The sequence below is a fragment of the Aspergillus luchuensis genome, chromosome 6 (genome assembly GCF_016861625.1).
Source record: "Aspergillus luchuensis IFO 4308 DNA, chromosome 6, nearly complete sequence".
Taxonomy (NCBI): Eukaryota; Fungi; Ascomycota; class Eurotiomycetes; order Eurotiales; family Aspergillaceae; genus Aspergillus; species Aspergillus luchuensis.
In genome coordinates, this window is record NC_054854.1 from 696,156 (window position 1) to 718,657 (window position 22,502).

At 49.3% G+C, this 22,502-nt stretch overlaps 8 protein-coding genes and 2 non-coding genes across 10 annotated transcripts; 3 read left to right on the top strand and 7 right to left on the bottom strand.

Moving 5' to 3' along the window:
* Positions 1 to 379: 379 nt before the first annotated feature.
* On the bottom strand, positions 380 to 965 carry AKAW2_60253A (PLAC8 family protein; the record flags this gene model as incomplete). Its single annotated transcript, XM_041692359.1, has 3 exons — positions 380 to 613; positions 663 to 760; positions 821 to 965. The coding sequence occupies 3 exons, from the start codon at positions 963 to 965 to the stop codon at positions 380 to 382; spliced, it is 477 nt and encodes a 158-aa protein (XP_041545751.1).
* A 2,099-nt stretch (positions 966 to 3,064) lies between these two features.
* On the bottom strand, positions 3,065 to 4,222 carry AKAW2_60254A (aldo/keto reductase; the record flags this gene model as incomplete). Its single annotated transcript, XM_041692360.1, has 1 exon — positions 3,065 to 4,222. The coding sequence occupies one exon, from the start codon at positions 4,220 to 4,222 to the stop codon at positions 3,065 to 3,067; it is 1,158 nt and encodes a 385-aa protein (XP_041545752.1).
* Positions 4,223 to 5,103: 881 nt separating this feature from the next.
* Positions 5,104 to 7,334, top strand: AKAW2_60255S (HET domain-containing protein; the record flags this gene model as incomplete). The annotated part of the gene is made up of 2 exons (XM_041692361.1): positions 5,104 to 5,536; positions 5,629 to 7,334. The coding sequence occupies 2 exons, from the start codon at positions 5,104 to 5,106 to the stop codon at positions 7,332 to 7,334; spliced, it is 2,139 nt and encodes a 712-aa protein (XP_041545753.1).
* Positions 7,335 to 8,784: 1,450 nt separating this feature from the next.
* Positions 8,785 to 9,819, top strand: AKAW2_60256S (putative LaeA-like methyltransferase; the record flags this gene model as incomplete). The annotated part of the gene is made up of 4 exons (XM_041692362.1): positions 8,785 to 8,837; positions 8,900 to 9,010; positions 9,070 to 9,320; positions 9,386 to 9,819. 4 exons carry the CDS (start codon positions 8,785 to 8,787, stop codon positions 9,817 to 9,819), a joined length of 849 nt encoding a protein of 282 aa, XP_041545754.1.
* Positions 9,820 to 10,260: 441 nt separating this feature from the next.
* AKAW2_t60011A lies at positions 10,261 to 10,333 on the bottom strand. Its single transcript has one exon. It is a non-coding gene; the product is annotated as a tRNA-Thr (tRNA).
* Positions 10,334 to 11,738: 1,405 nt separating this feature from the next.
* On the top strand, positions 11,739 to 12,965 carry eglD (putative endoglucanase; the record flags this gene model as incomplete). Its single annotated transcript, XM_041692363.1, has 1 exon — positions 11,739 to 12,965. The coding sequence occupies one exon, from the start codon at positions 11,739 to 11,741 to the stop codon at positions 12,963 to 12,965; it is 1,227 nt and encodes a 408-aa protein (XP_041545755.1).
* A 404-nt stretch (positions 12,966 to 13,369) lies between these two features.
* AKAW2_60258A (uncharacterized protein) lies at positions 13,370 to 14,488 on the bottom strand (the record flags this gene model as incomplete). The annotated part of the gene is made up of 4 exons (XM_041692364.1): positions 13,370 to 13,702; positions 13,775 to 13,901; positions 13,963 to 14,188; positions 14,254 to 14,488. The coding sequence occupies 4 exons, from the start codon at positions 14,486 to 14,488 to the stop codon at positions 13,370 to 13,372; spliced, it is 921 nt and encodes a 306-aa protein (XP_041545756.1).
* A 1,371-nt stretch (positions 14,489 to 15,859) lies between these two features.
* Positions 15,860 to 15,970, bottom strand: AKAW2_t60012A. Its single transcript has one exon. It is a non-coding gene; the product is annotated as a tRNA-Leu (tRNA).
* A 402-nt stretch (positions 15,971 to 16,372) lies between these two features.
* On the bottom strand, positions 16,373 to 17,893 carry AKAW2_60259A (uncharacterized protein; the record flags this gene model as incomplete). Its single annotated transcript, XM_041692365.1, has 1 exon — positions 16,373 to 17,893. The coding sequence occupies one exon, from the start codon at positions 17,891 to 17,893 to the stop codon at positions 16,373 to 16,375; it is 1,521 nt and encodes a 506-aa protein (XP_041545757.1).
* Positions 17,894 to 18,936: 1,043 nt separating this feature from the next.
* Positions 18,937 to 21,747, bottom strand: AKAW2_60260A (putative UDP-glucose,sterol transferase; the record flags this gene model as incomplete). Its single annotated transcript, XM_041692366.1, has 4 exons — positions 18,937 to 19,780; positions 19,841 to 20,845; positions 20,903 to 21,527; positions 21,603 to 21,747. The coding sequence occupies 4 exons, from the start codon at positions 21,745 to 21,747 to the stop codon at positions 18,937 to 18,939; spliced, it is 2,619 nt and encodes an 872-aa protein (XP_041545758.1).
* Positions 21,748 to 22,502: the final 755 nt, after the last annotated feature.

Below are 22,502 nucleotides of genomic sequence, written 5' to 3' on the forward strand. Positions count from 1 at the left end.
GCCGTACCCCTGACGATCCTCGAGCCGTTTAAGCCACCGTCAGCACTGAGATCTAACGGTGGCGCCTTAGACGAACCTTTCTCTGGGTCTTGATAATACTTTTAAATGTTTTGGTCGCTTATCCGGCATATTGTTCTTGTATTCCTAGACTATATGCTACAATTATTGGACTAGGTGTCTACTAGAGTCCTGCAAGGACCACCACAGCTTGAGTAGTCACGCTACAGTAAAAGTACTATGTTCTTGATCTCCAGAAGAACGTCTATAACATAACAATACTGCGTGTGTAATCGAGGCCACCAATTCAAAACAGAACTCAATACAATAATTAGGTATAGTACTATAAATACAAAATAATAAGTTCCGTACCACAGCCGACTTATTGAGGATACGCCATCTGAGGTGCCATTTGGTACCCTGTAACCTGAGGTCTGGTACGTAATTCAGCCTCCTTTTCTTCTTGAATGAGTGCGCAGCAGCCACAGCACATGCTCACACAGCAATCGCCGCAGCAGGATCCCTCAATTCCATACTTGTTGCGCAGTTCGCCTCTTCTGATAGTCTGGTAGATCCACTGTGAAAGACCAAGGCTGAGGGAGGACCAGATCAAACACTGGACAGCGTTAATTTCTAGAGTGATAGAAAGTGTGTCGAGAGCTAACATCACCGTTAATCGAGTCGTAGCTCTGCAGTGTGGGGTCACGAAGTCGTGATTGCGTTTTGCCGAAGGCAAGGCATGGGAGGCAGCAGCTGGTCAAATCTAGACATCGGATTGGTTAGGGATTGCGATGGGGAAGAGCATTGGGAAGGTATTACTGACATAATGTGCCTGGCGAACAGCAGTCAAAGAGAGAATAGTTCCAGCTATGGTTCTGGGTGATCCTGCGAAGCTCCTCTGAGGTGGCTTGATCATAGGTCGGTAGGTCTCTGGGGTGAGGTCGGTAAACCTTCTCTGCGTCCGCCATTGTGTAGGTGAAATTCCTTGGGATTCTTAGATTCTGTTATGGAAAACAGAGATTACGCGGAGAATCTTTGCCTTATATATTAGGGAACAGGGGCTGGGCATACCGTCTAAAGAGGAGCTGCTCTTATTTTTTCATTGCAATGCCTACTTGGACTACAGTCAATCAATCCGTTTCCCTGGGCCAGGACATAGGTGGGGTTCTGTTTGAAGAGGTTGCAAAACTAGTGGCCTGCCTCTGATTTGGTAGTATAATAGTGCGTCTTGGCCAATTGTACAAGGGCCTGGCTCCCATGAAAGCTGACTTTTTGAACACTATTTGTGGCTCAGGCTTCTTAGCAGAGGGCGTCCGGGTGCGCTATTTCTTTCCGGCGCATGTGGTGCCTGAAAAGTTCCGTTTCCCATGTAGCCCGAAACGGAGAGTCCTCGGACATACTGGCATAGGAGGGTGGAGTCGCGAGGATCCCTACCAAGAACCGGAACGTGAAAAGCTTGGTGCCGCTGAAAGTTCTGAGGCTTATCCCGAATAGGAAGTTCGCATCCGTATCTCGGTTTCTTACCCAATATCATCAGGGTCTGACCCACTCGGCAGGTTTAAGTTTAGCTTTACTATTAACCTACTATCTGCCCTGAGTTAGGTTGATTTAGTTAATCCAGCCACGTCTCTAATCAAGCGTTGAACCCCGTCACGATTACGATATTTAGGGTTTTCAAGAGTAGGAGGCTATCAATATTTCGTCTCTCGCTACCAAGCATATTGAGGGAATTTTCTTCGATCAGTCTGTTTCCACCAGCTTATAAACCATGGCTCATCGCTTTGAGGACATCTCAGGGGATAATCAAACGCTCTTTTGCAGACAGCATCACCATTATCGGATTCATTAGCCATGGCGAATCTATACCGAGTTCTATTTGTGACTACTTCGTGTTTGCTGAATATTGGGACACTACTGTGTCTTGTCGTGATCGGTCTGGCATGTACAAAGATTGGAAATCATGAACTTGAAAGACTCAGCTTTTTCCAAGTAAGGCTCGAGCGTGATTGCAGTTTCGGTCATCAAGTCTAATAAATTTGTCGCATCAAGATCGATATCCATAATAGCCGAAATCTTTCCACGTCGAATGCATTGGGTACAATATGGGATGGGAGCCAATTAAACCAGACTTACCTGGTCGGCATAATGGGTTACTGTGGAAATGATAACAGCAACACGACAATGAGTTGCATGTCCCCGAGAGCTGGCTCGTACTTCAATGTGCTGGAAGTTATAGGCGGGGAGGGAAAGGAGACCAATCTTTCGTCAGCTCTTCGACACTCACTGCGTGCATATAAAACAACCTCGACCTGGATGCAAATTACATACATCTTGGCCATTCTTCTTACAGCCGTCCAACTGCTCGCCGCTCTTATTGTCATAAATGAGAAATTCAACCGTTTTGTCATCAGCCTTGTCTCCGGTGCCGCATTTATTTTCCTATTGGCAGCTGCTGCGCTCACAACAGTCAATTTCGTTCTGTTAAAGGGTATACTTGCCACTGAGCTGAAATCACAGAAGACATCTGGCACGTGGGGCACTCGTGCATTTACTGTTATATGGTTCAGTGCGTCTTTGTCTTTGTGTTCTATGATTTCCTGGACTATGACCACTTGCTGCTTTTCTCAAGCAAGACGGGGGCCTCGGACCCAGGCTTATCCTGCAATGGGTACGGCACCAGTCTACCATTCGCTCCAACCCTCTGCACCCAACTATGGTTATGATCATCATTATCACATGTACCAGATGAACCAAAATCCGGCCAATCAACCCTATTGCCAGTACCATTCACAATAGAAGTGACTGGAGCTGTTGGCCTAGCACTAAATCTTTGGTTTGCTGTTTTATTATTCTACTTAGACTTCTCTTTGTACTTTCAATCAGCACTTTTTCTACTTCTTTTCTACATATGGGGATGTATTCGAGGTTCCCTTGACAAATTAATGAGCACATGTATTCAAATTTAGTTCAAGTAGCACTGTGACAAGAGAATAGATATGGTATTTCATTATATGCGTTCATCCTCTAATTAATATACTAACATCATGCTTAAGCTGGATTAGCATGTTCAAGGAGCCGGTCTGATCGGCTTGGTCTGCTCGACCCAGTCGAACTTGCCCATCGCCTTGGTCAGCCAGACATCACCTGGCTTCTCAGCCATTCTTGGAGTAGAATTATCAAACATCGAGCCACTCAGGAAAGTGTGAGGGAACCCAAAGTCAAAGGTGTATGCGTTGTCAACCTTCGCCATCTCCTCATCTGTAAGTGTCACGCTCAAGCTCGCAATGCTACCCTTGATATGATCGATCTTCCTGCAACCCACAATCGGGAACACATAGACAGACTTCTGCATCACATAGGCCAAAGCCACATCGAGCAGCTTCACGCCCTTAACATTGCTAATGTCCTCAAGAGCAGCAGAAACCTTCTTATCATGCTCGGAGGTGGGAATAAATTTGCGACCGGAATTATGCTTCTCCCGCTCCTCGAAGCCCTCTCTAGTCTGGAACCGACCCTGGTTCAACACACCATAGGGGCACAACGCCATCCCCTCTTCCCTGGCCATGGGAATGATATCTCTTTCAAAGTCGCGCATTGCTGCGTTCCACATCCCCTGGTACACAGCAAACGGACGTAGTCCGTGATCCCGGGCATACTGATTCGCTTTGGTCACCACCCAGGCGGGGGTATCCGAGATACCGAGGTAAATGACTTTCCCCGCCACGACGAGGTCGTTCAGCGCGTGCATGAGCTCCGGAATTGAGGTGGTGAAGTCCCACCAGTGGACGTAGAGTAAGTCAATGTAAGAAGTCTGGAGTTTTCGTAGAGATTGCTCTACGCTGACTTTCATGGACTTGGCGTTGTTACCGCCGTAATTGGACTGGATGGCTTCTTTGTGGTGTGTCATATAGGCGGTTGTGTATTTGGTTGCCAGCACAATCTCGTCGCGGTTCTTGCGCTCTGCCATCCATTCGCCGACTAGGATCTCTGATTGGCCTTCTTGGTAGCCGCTGGCGGTATCGATGAAGTTACCTCCTTGGCTGTAGAAGTGGTCGAGGATGGCGAAGGCGTCTTCACGAGTACAATCTCCGTAGCGGGACTCTTGGCGGTTGCCAAATGTCATGGCTCCAAGGCATAATGGAGATACGCGGACTGCTGCTGCTGGGGCCAATTGGCGGTGGCGGAAGAGGGGAGAAGTTTGTGCTGCTTGCTCGAGAGAGGCCATGTTGAGAAGTTGATGTAGGTGCAAGGCAATTGATGTGATAGAGGGGATTCACTGAGGTTGGGAGAAACTTACAGCAATTTTAGAATGTATACTCATGGATGGTTATATACTTGCTGTCCTCCGCTACTCCTGCAAGGTACTGATTGATGTCATGTCATCTAGGGTCTATCCCAGCGGAGGTAAGAAAGGCTAACTTGCTTAAGTCCGGGCCTTATGTAACCGGATGACACTGGCCCACACATCTTACACCATGAAGGTGCTCGGATCTGAGCATCGCGTACAAAATGAAACAGCATCAATATATTCATTGTGGATATAGTTGAAGATCATCTCGACTAAACAAACAGGTCAAACCTGATTGTTCGACAAGAGCGTAAGCGAATCTTTGCGGCCGGCAGGAACCGAGGGGCGGAGTTATGCTATTCTTATACCCGAGCATAGCGGAAATTTGCCTGACAAATTAGGAACTAGATTCATCGCTGTACCTGCAATATATCTTTCCATATCCAAATAACTCCTACTAAGAATGTCCTTCTCACATGGAATAGCAAATAGAAGACATCGATTTGGCCAACTCCGCTGAAACCTCCAATGTCTATGTCCGAAATTATCGAGGATTCCTATACAGTCGTGCCTCGAGCTCCCTCTAATTAGATGACTGGTACTCCTTCTTAGTGGGCGTAGGAAGTGTTACCAAACATTAGTTACTGGCCAGGAGCAGTTACTACTAGGTTCCACTCGGTTATGCTGCATGCAACTTTTCCCGGTTCGGTAAGCCCGCACGGATGCCCGATGAGGGGAAGCCGCGACCGACCACCGTGAGAGTAAGTACTTTCATCGACATAGCGCTGTCTGTAGAGAAGCAACAAAATTTTTAAGTCATGCTATGCAAGATCTGCAAAGAAGGGCTGGAGGGTATTTGGGACCCTGAAAGAACAAGGCGGCTGAAGATAGACGACAGCGACGAAGAATATGGCAATGGTATGCCCTGCAACGTATATGTTGGCCGTCCGTTCTTTTCTGGTACTGACCCTACTCAAGGCCGAGGTAGCCAGTGGGAGCCGGAAAGATGGGTGTTTGGGCATCACCTCACCAGGAAATCCTTTGTGGCATCTATCGAGCAAGGCTGTGTCGTATGCTGCAAATTCGCGCCATTGCAAGATATGGAGAACCTGGGCCGGGAAACCCTTAACACACAATTGGAGGGTGTTGAGTATTTTTCCGTATTCAAGATATTGTTGAAGCCTCGTTGCGTGGAAATGACGGTGTACTATGGTAATATCTCCAGCACCTGTGATATGATTCCGCATGAAGGTATGTGCCAGACATGAAGGCTTATTTGTTCCATGGAATATATTACCCAATCAGGCTGACCTCTGACAATTGTCTTGGTGCAAGCTTTAAAGGTTTTGATGAGAATTTGAGCTTTGAAATAGGGGCATCCACTGGTGACCAGACAACGTGGGTGTTAATTGAGCGGTGGCTTAATCGATGTCTTCAAGGACATTCGGCTTGCGATGATCAACATGAACCAAACTTTATCCCAAGCCGGCTTTTAGAACTGCAAACAGACAGATTTGATACAATGTTCCGTCTTGTTGAAAGGCAACATGTCCAGCCCGGTGAGCGCTACATAACGCTAAGCCACTGCTGGGGCTCAACGCCATCCAACCCGGATTTGATCTTGTTGGAGGACACATTTCGCAAATTGAAAGAATATCAGCCACTCTCTGTCCTTCCCAAAACATTCAAGCACGCTTTCACCATCATTGAACGGTTGAGATTTCGGTACATATGGATTGACCGTCTCTGTATACTCCAAGATTCGCCTGAGGACTGGCAAAGCGAATCCGCAGCTATGGGGCAAATATACAAGAATGCATTCCTAGGGATTTCTGCCCTGGGATCAAGCAACGATGCTGAGGGTTGCTTTTTCTCCCGAGATTCTGCACAAGTTGTCCCTAGCGTCGTCAACATACGTGTCGATAATTCGAGTGATCCCAAGGCATTCAGGTTTCGCTCAGAAAAGGGTTGGGCTTGGAAAGTAACATTTGATCGAGAACCTTTGCCAAAGCGAGGCTGGACCTTGCAAGAACGTCTTTTATGCCCAAGGGTTTTGCACTTTGGTCGGAAACAAGTTTTTTGGGAGTGCAGGGAATGTACCTGCTGCGAAATACAGCCGAACAATGTTTACGAGTACGATGGTTATCGCAACGACAAGAACGATGACAATGGAGATTCTCTGAACAAATCATCTTTATCATCACCGTCCGTTCGACACAACCACCTTTGGAAACAGCTTCTTGATGCTCCAAAGGTAAGGTACATAGGTGATCCCAGAGACCAGATCTACGTAGATTGGTGCGCAATCGCAATGGTTTTCACGGCTTGCCAGCTTACAGTTCCCTCAGACAAGCTTGTGGCTATTTCTGGCTTGGCGAAAGATGTCCGGAGGCGCCTCAAGGATCTAGGTTATGATGAAGATAATTATCTTGCTGGGCTTTGGCGCCAGAATCTACCCGGGTGTTTGACTTGGAAGGTCTTGGAACCCGGTCGCAGACCTCCTTCGTACCGCGCACCTTCCTGGTCGTGGGCTTCTGTGGACGGTGCTGTTCAGTTGTGCTATCCAGGCACACATTCTGTGCAAAAGAAAACTGCCCTGTCTTTTGCGCTTGTCATCAGCGCTAAATGTATTCCTTGCGGAGAAGATGAGACAGGTCAAGTGGCCAGTGGTACTGTCACATTGAAAGGACCTCTCGCGTCTGCAATGCTCATTCCAAGCGCCATGACTCTTCCGGAAGAGACTGCCATGTCTGTACTGAGCTTTGAAATCCCTGGAGTGGAAGGTCAAAAACCTACAGCTAAGTATCCGCGAGCTCGGTGCGAGGTGATATTTGACGTCAAGAGTGAGATGTGTGCCGAGATCTACTGCCTGCCAATCGAAGCTCGCCATATGTTCAGAAATTTTTGGGAACTATTTGGTCTGGCCTTAATTCAGACTAAGCGAGACACGTACTCTCGAGTTGGCTACGTCGAAATGCTGCACGAGAGTGAGATGGCTGCAAAGAATTTCTTCTCCGATTTTCCGGAGCATACTTGCGTCCTCAAGTGAATATAGGCCAGACTTCTCTACAATCATGATCTCGCCTCATAGTAGGCTTCATAGCTCGTTCTACCAAGGCCCTTCCAGGCATGTTGAAGGTGTGTTGGAGCGACAGCCGAATCCCACTGGAAATAGTAGTAGTAATAGTCGAACTATTTTAATTGATAGAGTCTGGAAGATCTGGAGCAGCTATTTAGATAGTACACCCTGCGTGGCACCAAGTCTTCAGCTCCATACGACAATTCCAAATGGCTGGCCAATCCTACTGAAGATCAGAAGTCTCCTACATGGGAAGATTCTACAGTCTGATTTGCATGCTTCTTTTTAGCTACCATAGGCTGGAAGTCTTCGGAATCCAGAGTCTTGATCGTCGCCCTTCTACCCCATAGTTACAATTTACATAAGACTTTATATGAGGGTTTATCTCAAATATCAACTCTAGATCAAGCTACCACTGTAGGCTATATTTTATTATTTATATAGAGACTGGGTTTTCCACCTTTCTGGTATACTAGATAATTTCAATGTTGGGTTCACAATCCAATGTTCGCTAGACTTATGTCGACGTGTGCCTTCAGGAATATTGGATACTCCTAGCGGAATTCGAAGGTATAGTCGCTAGGATGCCAACAAGAGGTATGGGGCCCTCTTCTAGCGCAATTATCGACAAATTCCATTGGAAAGCGGGGTAAATTCGACACCCGAGAGCGGCACATAAGCAAGCTGGATCGAACGCCGGGTGTGATCCAAGTCATGCGCATCAATGCGGAAATATAATTGTGATCCCAAGCTGCAGTATGCTACTTTCTGCGATGAGACTTTTCAGCCAGACTCGAATACGGGCCTTAAAAGGCGCCACCAGGTGTTGTCCGAGCAGAAATAGTACTACTACACCAGTATTTTGGGTCCATGCTGTCACAGATTCTGGGGGCCTCCTCAAGTGTGCTACACATCAGGCAGACCGACAGTTCATAGAGTTTAGCCGGACTCATGATAAGTCGGACATCTCCGTAATACGTGGCTATTGATGGGGCTCGAGCACAGATCGGCACGATTGTGACTGTCTGCCAGGGCAGGGAAATATAGCCGAGATGATCAGTGAACACACTCCGCTGTCGGAACGTGTGAACTCGGGCCAAATTATTTAGTTCATCAATGCCGCACCAATCGCTTTCTAATGACGGACTTGTCAGAGTGGCTGACTGAGAGGGGTGCAGGTTGTGACGATTCTTCAGCTCCTGCAGCTACTCCACTGGTTTGGTGGAGCTGAAGAGTCCTCGGTGGCAAATAAGAACCAATAGCCACCTGCAGGTAGATTTCAAGCGATGATCGTAATCAGTAAGGGAATCAAAGATCGAGATCCTGAGTGAGGTCATGTAAGGGGTTTTTGTAGTATTAAAGGTGGGTAGAAGGCCGCTGTCCCTTCAGTGGGTAAAGAGAACATCAACGAAACGCAACAATGGCTGCTCAGGACAAATATTGCTTCGAAAGGGATAAGAAAGAATCTGAGAGGTATGGTCCTACACATAGCAATTGTTCATGGATAGTCGTGCAGTTCTCTAATGCCACTCTAGGCTGGATGCACAGCACCACGTGCTCGTCCGAACCAGCGGCAATACCCTCATTCATCCTTCAATTCCAGTCGAAGACATCCGTTCTGTGGCAGATATAGCTACTGGGACTGGGTGAGTCTCTCATCTCAGTGCAGGGTTCAGGTTACCAAACTAACCTGTAAACCGCGCAGCATTTGGCTGCGAGATCTGAAGAAATCGCTTGATACACCTCAAGTCGATCGCTACTACCATGGATTCGATATCTCATCCGAGCAATTTCCTGAAAGCCCAGGAACGATCCAATTCAGTGTTCAAGATCTGACTGTCCCATTCCCTCAAGAACATTGGGGACGATATGACTTGGTACATGTTCGTCTTCTAGTCGCTGCTCTTGAGGAACCTGACTACAAAGCTGCGATCGCAAATATCTCCAAAATATTGAGTATGGAAGACCCTTCATATGCACATCGCAAATTTTTCCTTGACTCGGCACTAATATGACTGCAGAGCGCGGAGGCTACCTCCAATGGGAAGAAATCGACGCTGAAACCTACCTCACAAAAGGCTATCCGGTGCTCAGTGAGCTTTATCGCTGTTTTGACTATGGACTTACAGCCGAGGGCAAATGCTTTCGGGCTTCAGCTAAGATATATGAAGAGGCTCGGGCAGCTGGATTCGTGGGTGTAGAGCGACTGTGCTATAATTCGCACAAGATTTCTGATCTGCGCTATGATGTCGAGGAGAGACTTACTGCGATCATCAGAACACTTTATGCTTTCCTTTTGCTGAGATCTAAGCAGGTCGATACCGCAGAGGTCGCATCGCAAGAGGCAGAGAATCTTGCTGAAGAGCATCGGCGTCAGTGCGCAGAGGGAAATTCCCCGCCCCTGAAGTTGATGAGGGTTGTGGGTCAGAAGCCTTTGTATCGGTCATCACTGTAGGCTAGGGTAGAGGTTAATGTGTTGGTTGTTGCTAGTATCTTGTGATTAAACCTCTTGCTGGTACTGCTCATTATGTGCATCTCTCTTTCAATGACCTCGATTTAGAATGAGCAAGAAATTGTCTTCGTTTGGGAGGGAAAGTAGATCCATGAACTGTCAGTACCAGACAGGATCGACTCGATAATTCATACATCGTTAGTATGAAGTACAGAAAAGCAGATTATGCGAGGCATCAAGTGCAGGATTATCATCGGATTTGCCTACTTCACGTACTTAACATCCCTGTTTGATGGCTGCGGTGGAGAGCAGGGCACCGTGGCAGACCTGCTCACAGTTGAGGAGAAAATGTTATTACACTTATAGCGTGCATAGTTACATTGCATAATTCAATTGACTAATGCCGAAGGAATGCAAAAGAAAAAGAAAAGAAAGAAAAAGAAATGCTCCCACGCGGATTCGAACCGCGGACCTCATGATTACTAGTCATGCGCTCTACCAACTGAGCCATAGGAGCTGATTGGTTGAAGTGTGTGTCATATATTTGTCTTATATCCTACAATTAGTTATCTTTGCCCATGTGGCCATGTTTGTACAGTTGAAATGGCAGTTTCACAGATAAATGCTATCATACATCTTCATTATCTATAACATGGATCCAAAATAATATAATTGGGCGCGGTATTGGGCGTATCACAACGTCTACTTCTCGTGTTCGTCGCTCAAAGCAGCTCACTATATAATGTATCCTTAGGCACATAGTACCGGACCTTTGCCCTGCAGAAATCTCATTTGGACACCACCTCACTTTGGGGTGGGAAGATAATCGCTGGATCATCAAAAGGGTCCATTTCCTACAAGAACAATACCACTACGGATGATAGCCCGCTCTTATCCAACCACGGGCCGTCTACAGGTACCTTGTTCCAGCCGTCCCTTATTGTACATGATCGTAGATTAACTTTTATTAAGAATCGCCCATAATGGGAACGATTTGCTTTAGTGAGTATTATGTACACAATGCTGAGGCTGTGCTATCTGCCCCATATGCGGATGAAGGATTATTACCAATTTACCCGGATTGGCTGGCATTCGTTCTGCAACAGGCTATCAGCCGAGACCTGAGATCCATCAGCGGCAAGTCGTTCACCAACACTGCCGTTTCATGAACAGGGTCCTTGTGAACACCCACTGAGCACACACGGAGATTGAACAATCCCTTGACCGGATTGCTAATTGACCAGGGGCTAATATACATCAATCCTTAGAATACAGGGCAAGTTCTTGGAACCAGCGACACCGTTTAGGCCAAAGTCCCCACCCTGGAAGCTGACAGAAAGCTTTTGCAGCAAGAAGCCAAGGCCGCAACAAGATTAAGGTCCGACATGCTTAAGGCTAAACGCCGGGGATTTTCCCGGATTGGCCGTTGAGCCAGCTACTGGTCTGACTATCACAGTATGAGGGGGTGTCTGAGAGTAAGACTAGCCAGGCCAAGACGAGGGACATGACCCGTGTCTCTCCCTCTACGCGCCTGCAAAATGAAGCCAAGGCGCCGCTGTAGCAGTGGTCCTTGGCAACCGGCGGATGGCCTGGTAATGCACTCCGCCAGGGTCCAGTTGACCCCGTTCTGTGGAGCGTGGATCGCGGCCGGATCGCATTAAGATGAAACGTCTGGCTTGGCAGGGCCCGCATCTCCGCCGCTCAACCGGTATCCCATCACCATTCCCCTGCCAGGGCCCTGATATAAAACACTCTCTACGAACCTGCTGTTCAATCTTCTCCCCAAGCATTCTTTTCATCAGCCAGGACAGCTGTACATTCTTTTTTCTTACTTTCTCATCTGCGAACTACGTTCCCTTCCTTTCTACCACACATTCATTCTTTAACCCTAAGTTCAAATCACCTTCATTTCACCTACCACCATGAAGACTACCACCTACAGTTTGCTCGCTCTGGCAGCGGCTTCCAAGCTGGCCTCCGCCCACACCACCGTCCAGGCCGTCTGGATCAACGGCGAGGACCAGGGTCTCGGTAACACCGACGATGGCTACATCCGCTCTCCCCCTAGCAACAGCCCCGTCACCGACGTCACCTCCACCGACATGACCTGCAACGTCAACGGTGACCAGGCTGCTTCCAAGACCCTCTCCGTCAAGGCCGGTGACGTTGTCACCTTCGAGTGGCACCACAGCGACCGCTCCGACTCCGACGACATCATCGCCTCCTCCCACAAGGGTCCCGTCCAGGTCTACATGGCCCCGACGGCCAAGGGCTCCAACGGCAACAACTGGGTCAAGATCGCTGAGGATGGATACCACAAGAGCTCCGATGAGTGGGCCACCGACATCCTGATCGCCAACAAGGGCAAGCACAACATCACCGTTCCCGACGTTCCCGCCGGTAACTACCTCTTCCGCCCTGAGATCATCGCCCTCCACGAGGGCAACCGCGAGGGTGGTGCCCAGTTCTACATGGAGTGTGTCCAGTTCAAGGTCACCTCCGACGGCTCCAACGAGCTTCCCTCCGGTGTCTCCATCCCCGGTGTCTACACCGCCACTGACCCTGGTATCCTCTTCGACATCTACAACTCCTTCGACAGCTACCCCATCCCCGGCCCGGATGTCTGGGATGGCTCCAGCTCTGGCTCCTCCAGCTCCGGATCCTCTTCCGCTGCTGTCTCCTCGGCTGCTGCTGCTGCTACCACCTCTGCCGTCGCTGCCACCACCCCCGCCACTCAGGCTGCTGTTGAGGTCTCTTCCTCTGCTGCTGCTGCTACCACCGAAGCTGCCGCTCCCGTCGTCAGCTCTGCTGCCCCCGTCCAGCAGGCCACCTCCGCTGTGACCAGCCAGGCCCAGGCCGCCCCCACCACCTTCGCCACCTCTTCCAAGAAGTCCTCCAAGACTGCCTGCAAGAACAAGACCAAGTCCAACTCCCAGGTCGCTGCTGCTACCTCCAGTGTCGTTGCCCCCGCTGCTACTTCTAGCGTCGTCCCCGTTGTGAGTGCCAGCGCTAGCGCTTCCGCCGGCGGTGTTGCTAAGCAGTACGAGCGCTGCGGTGGTATCAACCACACTGGCCCTACTACTTGCGAGAGCGGCTCTGTCTGCAAGAAGTGGAACCCTTACTACTACCAGTGCGTTGCGTCCCAGTAAATCAAGCATTGATTTGCTGTGATTCAAAGCTTGGTCGGACCTAAGTCAAGTCAAGCTTGATATGGGGAGAGAAAGGATTTAGTTGTTGGGTGGATGTGGATGTAACCAGCAATTAGGTCTTAGTTGAACAATAGAAACATTTTAATCAAAGCAAGAGTGTGATTGATTATTGGCTGTAGTAGTAGGAAGTGATATTGACGACTCACTTCGACCAAGAGTGGTTTTGACTTCTCACTCCGATCATTAACCAATCAATTTAGAAGACATAATGCCTCGAGACAGGACAGATCGCTATCGCTTAGAACGTAGTAAACCAAACGCTAAACAGAGACAGACATAGCAAAATACCGAACATAAATAGAGAACATAGAAAGATCCCAAGATCAAGGATAAAAGCAACACCATCACAGACCCTCCTCGCGGCTCTTCACCAAAAACGAACAAATACCCCAATAAACCTTCAAGAACTCATCCCGATCTTCCTCCTTCAGCAAATCATACTCTCTAGTTCCCTTCATGACCAGCTTGTCCTCCATGCGTCTGCCTTGCCGTAGATCTTCAAAGTAGGTATGTGGCGCCTCGGCCCGAGTAACCCGGTACTTGGAGAGATTAGCCGTAATGCAGAAAGACACGTATGGATCGCGCTTCTGGCCCTGTTCATATTTCACAGCCATGGGTAGGAGAAGGCATGAAAATAAGTTGTTACGGGCTTGTCTCTTGGATAGGGCGTATGTGTCCTATATGATGTTTCATATTAGTTATTGTATGCTGAGTAGGTATGTGGGTTATGAGTAGGAGGAAGGGCATACCAAAAGCACGACTAAGGGACATTGTCTCCATTTGTCGTCAGGGCAAAATATTCCGCCATCGCAGAGGAGAACACCCTTCATGTTTAACTTGGCGAGATTGTATGGGATAGAATATTTGTCGATGATGCTGTTATGGTTTGAACATTAGTTGCTGCTCTTCATTTGTTGTGGATGGTAGTGACGCTTACAAGTTTGCCCTGAAGATGTCCATACGGAGACCGAGGATGCTCAAGATGGAGTCGATGGTGGGTGGGACATAGTCACAGTTCTTGTCCAAGTCGTGGATCCAGGATAAGGTGAGAAAGATGGTAAGGATATCATTCTTCCTTATTGGGGACTCGTGCGGTTTATAGTGGTAGTCCAGGATTTCTTGCTTGCTGGGGGTGATGAAATCTTCGTTCAGCTTTGCGAAAGCTGTGCGGTCAAAGATGTTAGCTATTATCTAGCCAGTTGTCTTTATCATAAGGAGGATGGCATACATTTGAGAATCTTTTCGTCGGTAGGATAAGATTTCCCAAGTAGGTCGATGGGGGTGACATTCTTTTCGGAGACACAGTTGAGAGCGTGCACTTGCTCATTCGTCCAGTACTTCCCTCTTTGATAGAAGAAACTGCGTGGATATATTCTTTTAGTGGGTTGAATGGTAGTCTTCACTGCGGGTGCAGGAGTGACTGGGAGATGAGCAGCAGATGACTGCGCAGTGGCAACATGCATGTTGGGGTACTGCATAGTGTCTCTTTGGCTGTGAATTTGTTCCACAAATGGAAAGTATAAGGTGAGGGTAGAATATAGTGATAGGAATTTGTCGAACATCACAGATTTGAAAGAAGTTGCTTGTGCTGAGCGTGTATAGTGGAGTCTGGATTCTTAGCAGAGAGTTGCAAACGGAGACAGCAGGGGGTTACGGCTGTGGGATTCCTGCGACTTATGTTGCCGCTGGCTAGAAACTCTTCAGCTGTGTCGACGATGCCAGAATACCGTCATACACTGGGGAACATGCTTTGAGGAATGATTCACGTTATACAACACGTCGGAGCCCTGAACCATGGAAGCGCCCAGAGGGGCGCGGCGGTCCGTATGTGTGCGTCTCAAGTTTCGAGGGACATTTTACGCTTGCAGCTGGGTTTTATAGCTCTTTATGTCTTGAAATGTATCCCCTTTCAGTTCTTGCATTTTAAGATTTATATGGAGGAAATTCCCGGAATAAACCAAAAATTTGACAGACCGTAGCGGATTTATTGAACAAAGGGAATTAGTATATTGGCATGTAGAGAAAGACTCTTTGTTGGTATCGACAATGGTATTGTCCATGAAGCGTAATATAACATGGTACGATAAGGTGAGTTATTATCGCCTGTAAAGGTTTAGGGCTGAAGTATAGAGATGAACTGTGATTGGAGTGACTTCTACTCAACCAGGGCACAGTAGTACCCAGCTTCAGAGATGGAAATCGTAGCCATGCGCCACGTGGACGTCAGGTTCGGGGGGTCAATTCCGGAGCCTGCGTCATTATTCTGGCTACATTGTATAGAGCAACAAAATTAGCTAATGTTGATAATATCATCCATTAGTCTGTAGGGCGACAGCACTATACATAGATCTGGATAGATCAATGGTGTGATGATGGGTCTGATAGAATGCAGGGATGGAGCTAACCGGGCTACTTCATTGACTTGGGCACAATCAAGGAGATTTTGATGCTAAAGGTGTATGCATGAGGACGGAAGCTGAGACAGCATAGAGTATAAAAGCTAAAGTGGCAAGGGCTTGGCTAACTATATATACAGGAGGACGAGGCTTTTTTACAGACGTAGGCGCGTATCGTTGCGGCACCTGATATTGTGTCTATTGACAAGAGGCATGAACGAATCGGCAAGTTCCACGGGATGATGTGGGAAAGAAATGCTACTAGAGGTGCGGATGTGATGACCAATGGTATGGAGTTTCGGAGTTAGCCTGGCCAGTGTGCTAATCAGATGCGAAAGTAAGACTCAGCGGTCGCTTCATCAAGAAGAATCCCATAACAAAAGATAAAACCATAAAATAAACGCAGCGAGGCGGCAGTAGCAAAAAGACAAAAAGAAGTGACAAGGGTGGGATTCGAACCCACGCCATCTTACGATGACCAGGAAGCTCGGAAGCTGACTGTCAAGGTGAACCTTAACCTGGCGCCTTGGACCGCTCGGCCACCTTGCCGTTGTTATGGTAATGGCTCTTAATTATAATACATAACAGCCGCAAAGCATATCATCACCGTAACACGCTCAGTCTCAGGAATAGCTGAGCTGGGTCCATTGTATTAAGCATTATTTAAATATCTGGGTGTTTATATTTACTTAGACTTGCATCTAATCGGTCCATTTGGCATCATGGAGTGCTTCACATAGTCAGATTGGATCGTATCCGAATCTTCTTCCCTCGGCATATTACCATTCCCTTGCAGGTCATTCAGGATATATATTGCTCGTCACTACGGCCTCAACAAGCCTAATACTGAAAGACTCCACCAGCACATCGAAGTAAAGATTTCATGATCATCTCATCAGTAATAAAAAAAGCCACCATTAAACATACACCATTAAAAAATAGAAACTATCATTAATGAGAGCAAACCGCCATCATCGCATCCTCAAAATCCCCACCCGAAACATAACTCTTCACCAATGAGCGCATATTCCCTCCCATCGTTCCCTTCACCCTCGCGAAGTACTCCGGATTCCAATGCAACCTGACAGTCCAATACACCAGCCTCTTCTCATTAACCCCATTGGACCCAAAGAAACACTCCTTCAAAGTTGCACCATGGAATGAGACCGGATCCCTCGCTACCCGCAACATCGTAACCAGCGCATCCTCCAAATGCCCCGAAAACTCACTTCGAATGACCTTCTCAAGAGGGACATGATACATCCTCTCGAACTCCCCAGCCAACACATTCAACCTCTCATCGGACGAGTTCATGAAGATACCGAAAAGAGCGACCTCGTCTGTTCCCATCTTCCCAGCGGTTACACGGTGAAGTTCTCCCACGTCGGTGTCCACGCCGCGCGGATCAAAGGGAGTTCCCGGTTCGGGGCGTCTCGCGTTGAGAAGCATCACGAAGAACCGCTCTGTCTTCCCGCTCAGTTCCCCCTTGATGTCATCGAGAAGCGACTTGTGGTATTTGTCCCGGTAGGCGCGCTGAATGGCGTGCAGATCGGCATTGCTCCGTCCTAGAAGGACATCGTTTAATCCCTTTTCGTTCGTACCCAGCCCGCTCATCGCGTCGTGGAGGTACGTGATATCTGATTCCAATGGTCCTGTGGCGAGCGAAACGAGAATGGTCTCGAACGATCCCGAGGTCTCGGATTTCAGGTCCTTGGTTAGGGATCGGTTGTGCATCTTTTCGTAGGTGTGGCGGATAAGTGCCATTCGGTTGGGGTCGGTGGTGCTAGTCAGGACACGAATGAGCGCTTTCTCGTCCGTTCCAAAGCCCTTCATGGCTTTGCGGAGAGCTTCGGCTTCGTTGGATGCTGTCCCTGGGGCAAGGAAGGTAGGGTCATAGCCGGGGGAGGGACGGGAGGGCATGGGGCCTTGTTGTGGGGGATAATTGGGGTAGGGTCCGCCTGCTCCTGCAGGTCCCATCATCGGTGGTGGTTGTTGGCCTGGAGGGCCCGGAGGGAAGGATTGGTATTGCTGTTGCGGCGCATTCGGGTAACCTGGCTGAGGAGGATGCCCTTGTGGATAGCTCTGCTGGGACGGAGGGCCTTGATGCGGATATCCCATGCCCTGTTGTGGTGGTGGGTATGAAGAATACGGACCAGGCTGCTGGGGATGCTGGCCGCTCATGGGAGGTGGGTATGGAGAGGCACCCTGTGGTGGGTGTTGCTGCTGAGGAGGGTATGGTGATTGTGTTTGCTGTGGATGATGGCCGGCCATTGGAGGTGGGTATGAACCGTGCTGTTGAGGTGGCTGATGAGCGCTTGGACTTTGCTGGTAGGGGCCTGGACCCTGCGGGGGATATTGTGGATATTGTTGGTGCTGGCCATACTGTCCCTGCGGCGGCGGGTACTGTCCTGCAGGGGGATATTGATTATAGCCCTGAGGCGGACCTTGTCCGTAAGGTTGCTGATACGACATAATTCCTCTCTCTTTCAAATCAATGCTGATTGAGGATGAAAACAGTGGTTAATGATGACGATGAAGTGAGATTGAGGAAGTGGGGGTGTGCGACGTTAAGTATCTGACTGCTGAAGCTTACAGACGGGCGCAGCCACAGGGACGGAAATGAAGAGCGACAGCACAGCCACTAAGGGACCAAGTGAATGGTTTGATTGGGCTGACCCGAGGAGCAGAGTTCACGAAGGAACGGTTCAAGTGGGGGGAAGTGGCTGAGCGGAGTGAATATCTGCCATGGAAGGCCCCAAGGACGGACAGTGGTAATTTCCTGAACGGGAAAGTCAGATGCCTGACAGATCGATGAGAGGTTGAGATTTCTGCGGCTAGTGAGGCTGACAGCATGCAGGATGCTACTTGAGTTCCGGAAGAACGAGCCCTGCTGTACAGAAATGATCCGAAAGTCTCCTATCTTATAATCACATATCGCGAAGAACCGTTATCAGTTATCGACACCTAGTATACATTTGTTTTTACATAGCTATACACCAAGGACTGGAATTTACACCAAACGGAAAAAATCACAGTAATAATACATCGGGTATATCTGCCTACGAACCATGATGCCCATGCTCATGCTCGCGCTCACTCATATGTCCCAGCCCCGCCCTCTGCAAGTCGTGCCACTTCTGGATCACCGCAGATCGTTCTTGCGTTGTAGCCGCACACATCTCCTCAATACCCTGCTGCATACGCGAAGCTAGAATATCTTTCGTTTTACTCTTCGAGAGTGAGTTGCGGAGACTCTTGTGCATCCCTTCCAGTGGGTAGCCTGCCAAACCCCAGAGGCCTAAGTAGGTTTCAGTTAGCCCTGACATCGCCAGTTTTGTCGAGGAGAAACTCACCAGCAGTAGGTTTGAGAAAAACACCACCTACGCCCTTCCCGATACCTGTCAGCAATCCCTTTGCACCGGACTTTTCTATCCCGACCACAGGCTGTGTGACAAGTCCGGTAATGCCGTTGTAGAATCCATGCGTGAATTCCTATACTCATCAGCAACCTCATCTCATTTCTCTCGGGAACCCAGGGAACATACCGTCCCAGCAGCGCGGAACCCGCTCCTCACTCCAAGCACTCGTGGCGAATCCTCCACTAAGGTATCATGATACAGTTTGGGGGCATTGTGAAACCCCTTCGTTAGACTCAAGGTCAGATCTGTAGGCAATTTAATAAGCCAGTTCGCAATATGCTTTGTCGCACGGGCGCTATGATACGACGTCTCAGCTAGGATCTCCTTTGTATGAGACATTTCCCTCGTTCGCAAACGAGTAATGGTTCGCTCGAGATCAAGCTCCGCGCCCATATCATCATCAGTTGTGTCGAACGTCTCGGTGTCAGAGCTGCTTGTGTGCGGGCTGGATGATTCACCACCGCTGGGGCTGTTGGTGGCTCCGTCTACATTCTGCTGTCGGTCGGGAATGGCCTGATCTCGGTTTATATCTTCCCCGGCGGAGTGATAGGCTTCGTCGGATTCGATTGAACCTCGAGAGTTCTCGTTGGAGGCGCGTTCACCATTCTCATATTGGTTCTGATCCGCCGTTACGGAGTGTTGGTTGTCACCATTCGGGATCATATCAGCCCCGACGCCCGAATCGAGAGATGTCTCTGTTCGCCCACGGCGGTGGCGGTGAAAGGACGATTTATCGAGATAGGACAGATGAAGCTCTTTCTTCCAATCATGTTTGTGGTGGAGTCGACGCTCATGTGTTGTCGAGAATATGCCTCGCATTCCGCTAGGCGCCTCCGCGATGCTGGTGACGAAATCCGAGACGATACCATAGAGAACCTCCGCACCGGCTGATAATGGTCCCCGAGGATCTCGATTGGTGTCGTATTCGCGTGACCGATATCTACATCCTCCGTTAGTCACAGACCCTGGATGCACAAGAGATAAACTGCACAGAACATACAGGACAACATTCCGCGGACTAATCAAGCCAGTCTCCACCAACACCGCCGCAGCAAATGTGCTCAGCTTGATATGTGAATGCTTCACCCACCACACAGCTGGCCGATTTGGACAGATAGAGCACCGCATAGCCTGCACATCTAGATGTTGATAAAAGCTAGCAGCAGCATTTTGCACACCCCGCTCCTTACGCATATCTCTTCCGATTTCTTTCGCCTTTTCTAACGTCTCTGGCTCAAGCGCTTGCTTAATCGCTTTCGTTAGCTTCTCCGCCGTTAGCTGCTTATGCGGGATAGGCAGCGGGCCAGCGCCAGCGCGAGCCACGATCGAGCCCCAGAACGGCTGATCGCCGAAAAAGGGGATGATGATGGTCGGGCGACCTAGTACTAGCCCGGCGGCTGTGGTGCCGGCTCCGCCGTGATGAATAACGCAGGACACGTGTTGGAAGAGCCAGTCGTGTGGACATTTGTCGATCATGAAGATGTTCTCTGGGATTTCGTCTTCGTCTGCTCCGAGGTTACCCCATCCTTTGGAGACGACCGCCCGTTGCCCGCTTTCGCGGATGGCCTGGAAGACTTTCTTCGTTAGTGAGCCCGGGTTGTCTACGACAATGGATCCAAAGCCGACATATATTGGAGGAGGGCCGGATTCGAGGAAGTTGGCCAGATCGTCGGGGGGTGTGTAGTCTGAGGCGGTAGAGAGAAACGAGAAGCCGGTGATGTCTATGTTATCTCCCCAGTCTCCGGGTTTGGGGAGGAGGGCTGGTGACCAGAGATAAGTGTATGGGATGCGCAATCGGTGTGCGATACTCGGTGCCCGAATAGCGTCTAACGGGTCCAGCCCGAGTTCGCGCTTTCGGAAAGAGTTGATCAGATCTCCCAGGCCTTCCCACATGAGGATCTCGACAATGGCATACGAAGCAAAATTAGCAGCGGAGGGCTTCGTGTTTTTCGTGCGGATAGTCGCCAGCGGATGAGGGAAAGACTGTGTTGCCGACCAGGGCATTCTACAGCCTTTTGATCAGCTCACTGAATCATCTTGGATTTTGAGAGGGGATACGCACGTAAACATCATATTCAACGGTATACCCAACTTCTCAGCGCAGCTCAAATGCACAAAACTCGGCGGATTCGCAATAATAGCATCCGCCACGAACGGCATCGTACGATAATCCGCCGTCTCACTCCACGGATCGTCCGGAATATGATGCATCCCGGTCCCATCACCCGTCTCGTAGCACGAGCGCCAACAACCCGAGAAGATGGCCTTCATTTCGCGTCTCCGGCGCGGGATAGCCCCACTACGCAGGGTACTCATATGCGGCATCAAGCCCGGATTCCGCACCATGAACGCCATCAGCTCGGCCGGATCACCGCCGATATCGAAGAATTCGAGACCCGAATGCTCGATAGATTCACGAAAGGCGAGATGCGTAGCGAGACGGACGCGGTGACCGTGGGACTTGATTATTTTGCCTAGCGCAATGAAGGGTTGGACGTCACCGCGGGAGCCGACGACTTGGATGACGATGTTGAGTTTCAGGGCGCAGGGGGGTTTCCCGTCTTCGACGAGGCAGACAGATGGCTTGCGCTCTTCTCGGAGGGGTTCGGGCTGTTGTTGGAGGTGTTTGATGATTTTTGATACCCAGGGTTTGCGTTCGCGGATCTTGATGTCCAGGCGGCCATCGTCTGGTGGGATCGATCATCGTTAGTAGGCAGCCCCGGGGAATTGTGAGAAGAAGAAAGAATATTGAATGGACGCACCCATTACCCGGACTCCTGTATTCAGTCCCTTCTCATGATAATGCGCGCGTCGAGGAGTCCGCCCATGACCTGCGCTGTTGGTGGTTTGTTGAGCAATGTGCTCGTCCGGCCAGTCGTCGGCCGTTGGGCCATCTTGATGCGGCATCTCTGCTAGCAGAGATAGACGGAGTCGACCATGTGCGGCCAATAGGAAAAGTTGAGACTTTCGTTGATGTGTTCAAAGACAATCGATGAGGAACTAGAACTAAATGATTGCGGAAAGAAAGAACAGCCGCAAGCAAAAAATACAGAGCAAAAAGTGTGGACAGTTGATGTCAAAAGGAACCCTGGCGGAGGCTCGGCTGGTGACGCCATAGTCGAAATGCTTCATGGCAGAGCAACAAGGGAGACCCACGGATGATCGCATGGGCGAACCAGTGGAGCCTGCCCTTTTCAGGGTTCAAGCTGCCTTTGTCCCTCCCAAGAATTGGCCTAGGCTAGGCTCTTGCGTCTTTTCTCGGGGCTCGTCCTTTTCGCTCAACGTACACTTCAGTAGTCTGCCCATTCTGAAGCTATTCGGATTAGCCACGCCTGACTAAAACCATGCTACTGCTTAACTAACTAACTTAGAGATCTTCCACTAAGCTATGACTTCACTCTCCCCTGGGATCACCACCTTATCGCTGACGATCGACGGCACCGTTCGGGGCCCCTCCACCCTCATCCGCCGCGGTCCGAAACGGCGAATATCCCACAGTGGGCATTCGGCATTCCCACACACTCTTTAGATTCCACAGAAATAACGAGTGCATCTAGAATGATGGAAAATACATAATATGTAGATTTGGAATCTTTTTGTAAGATCTTTAAATTCTTGATAATCTATGTCGCCACTATCTATGCACCCGATCAGAGCAACCG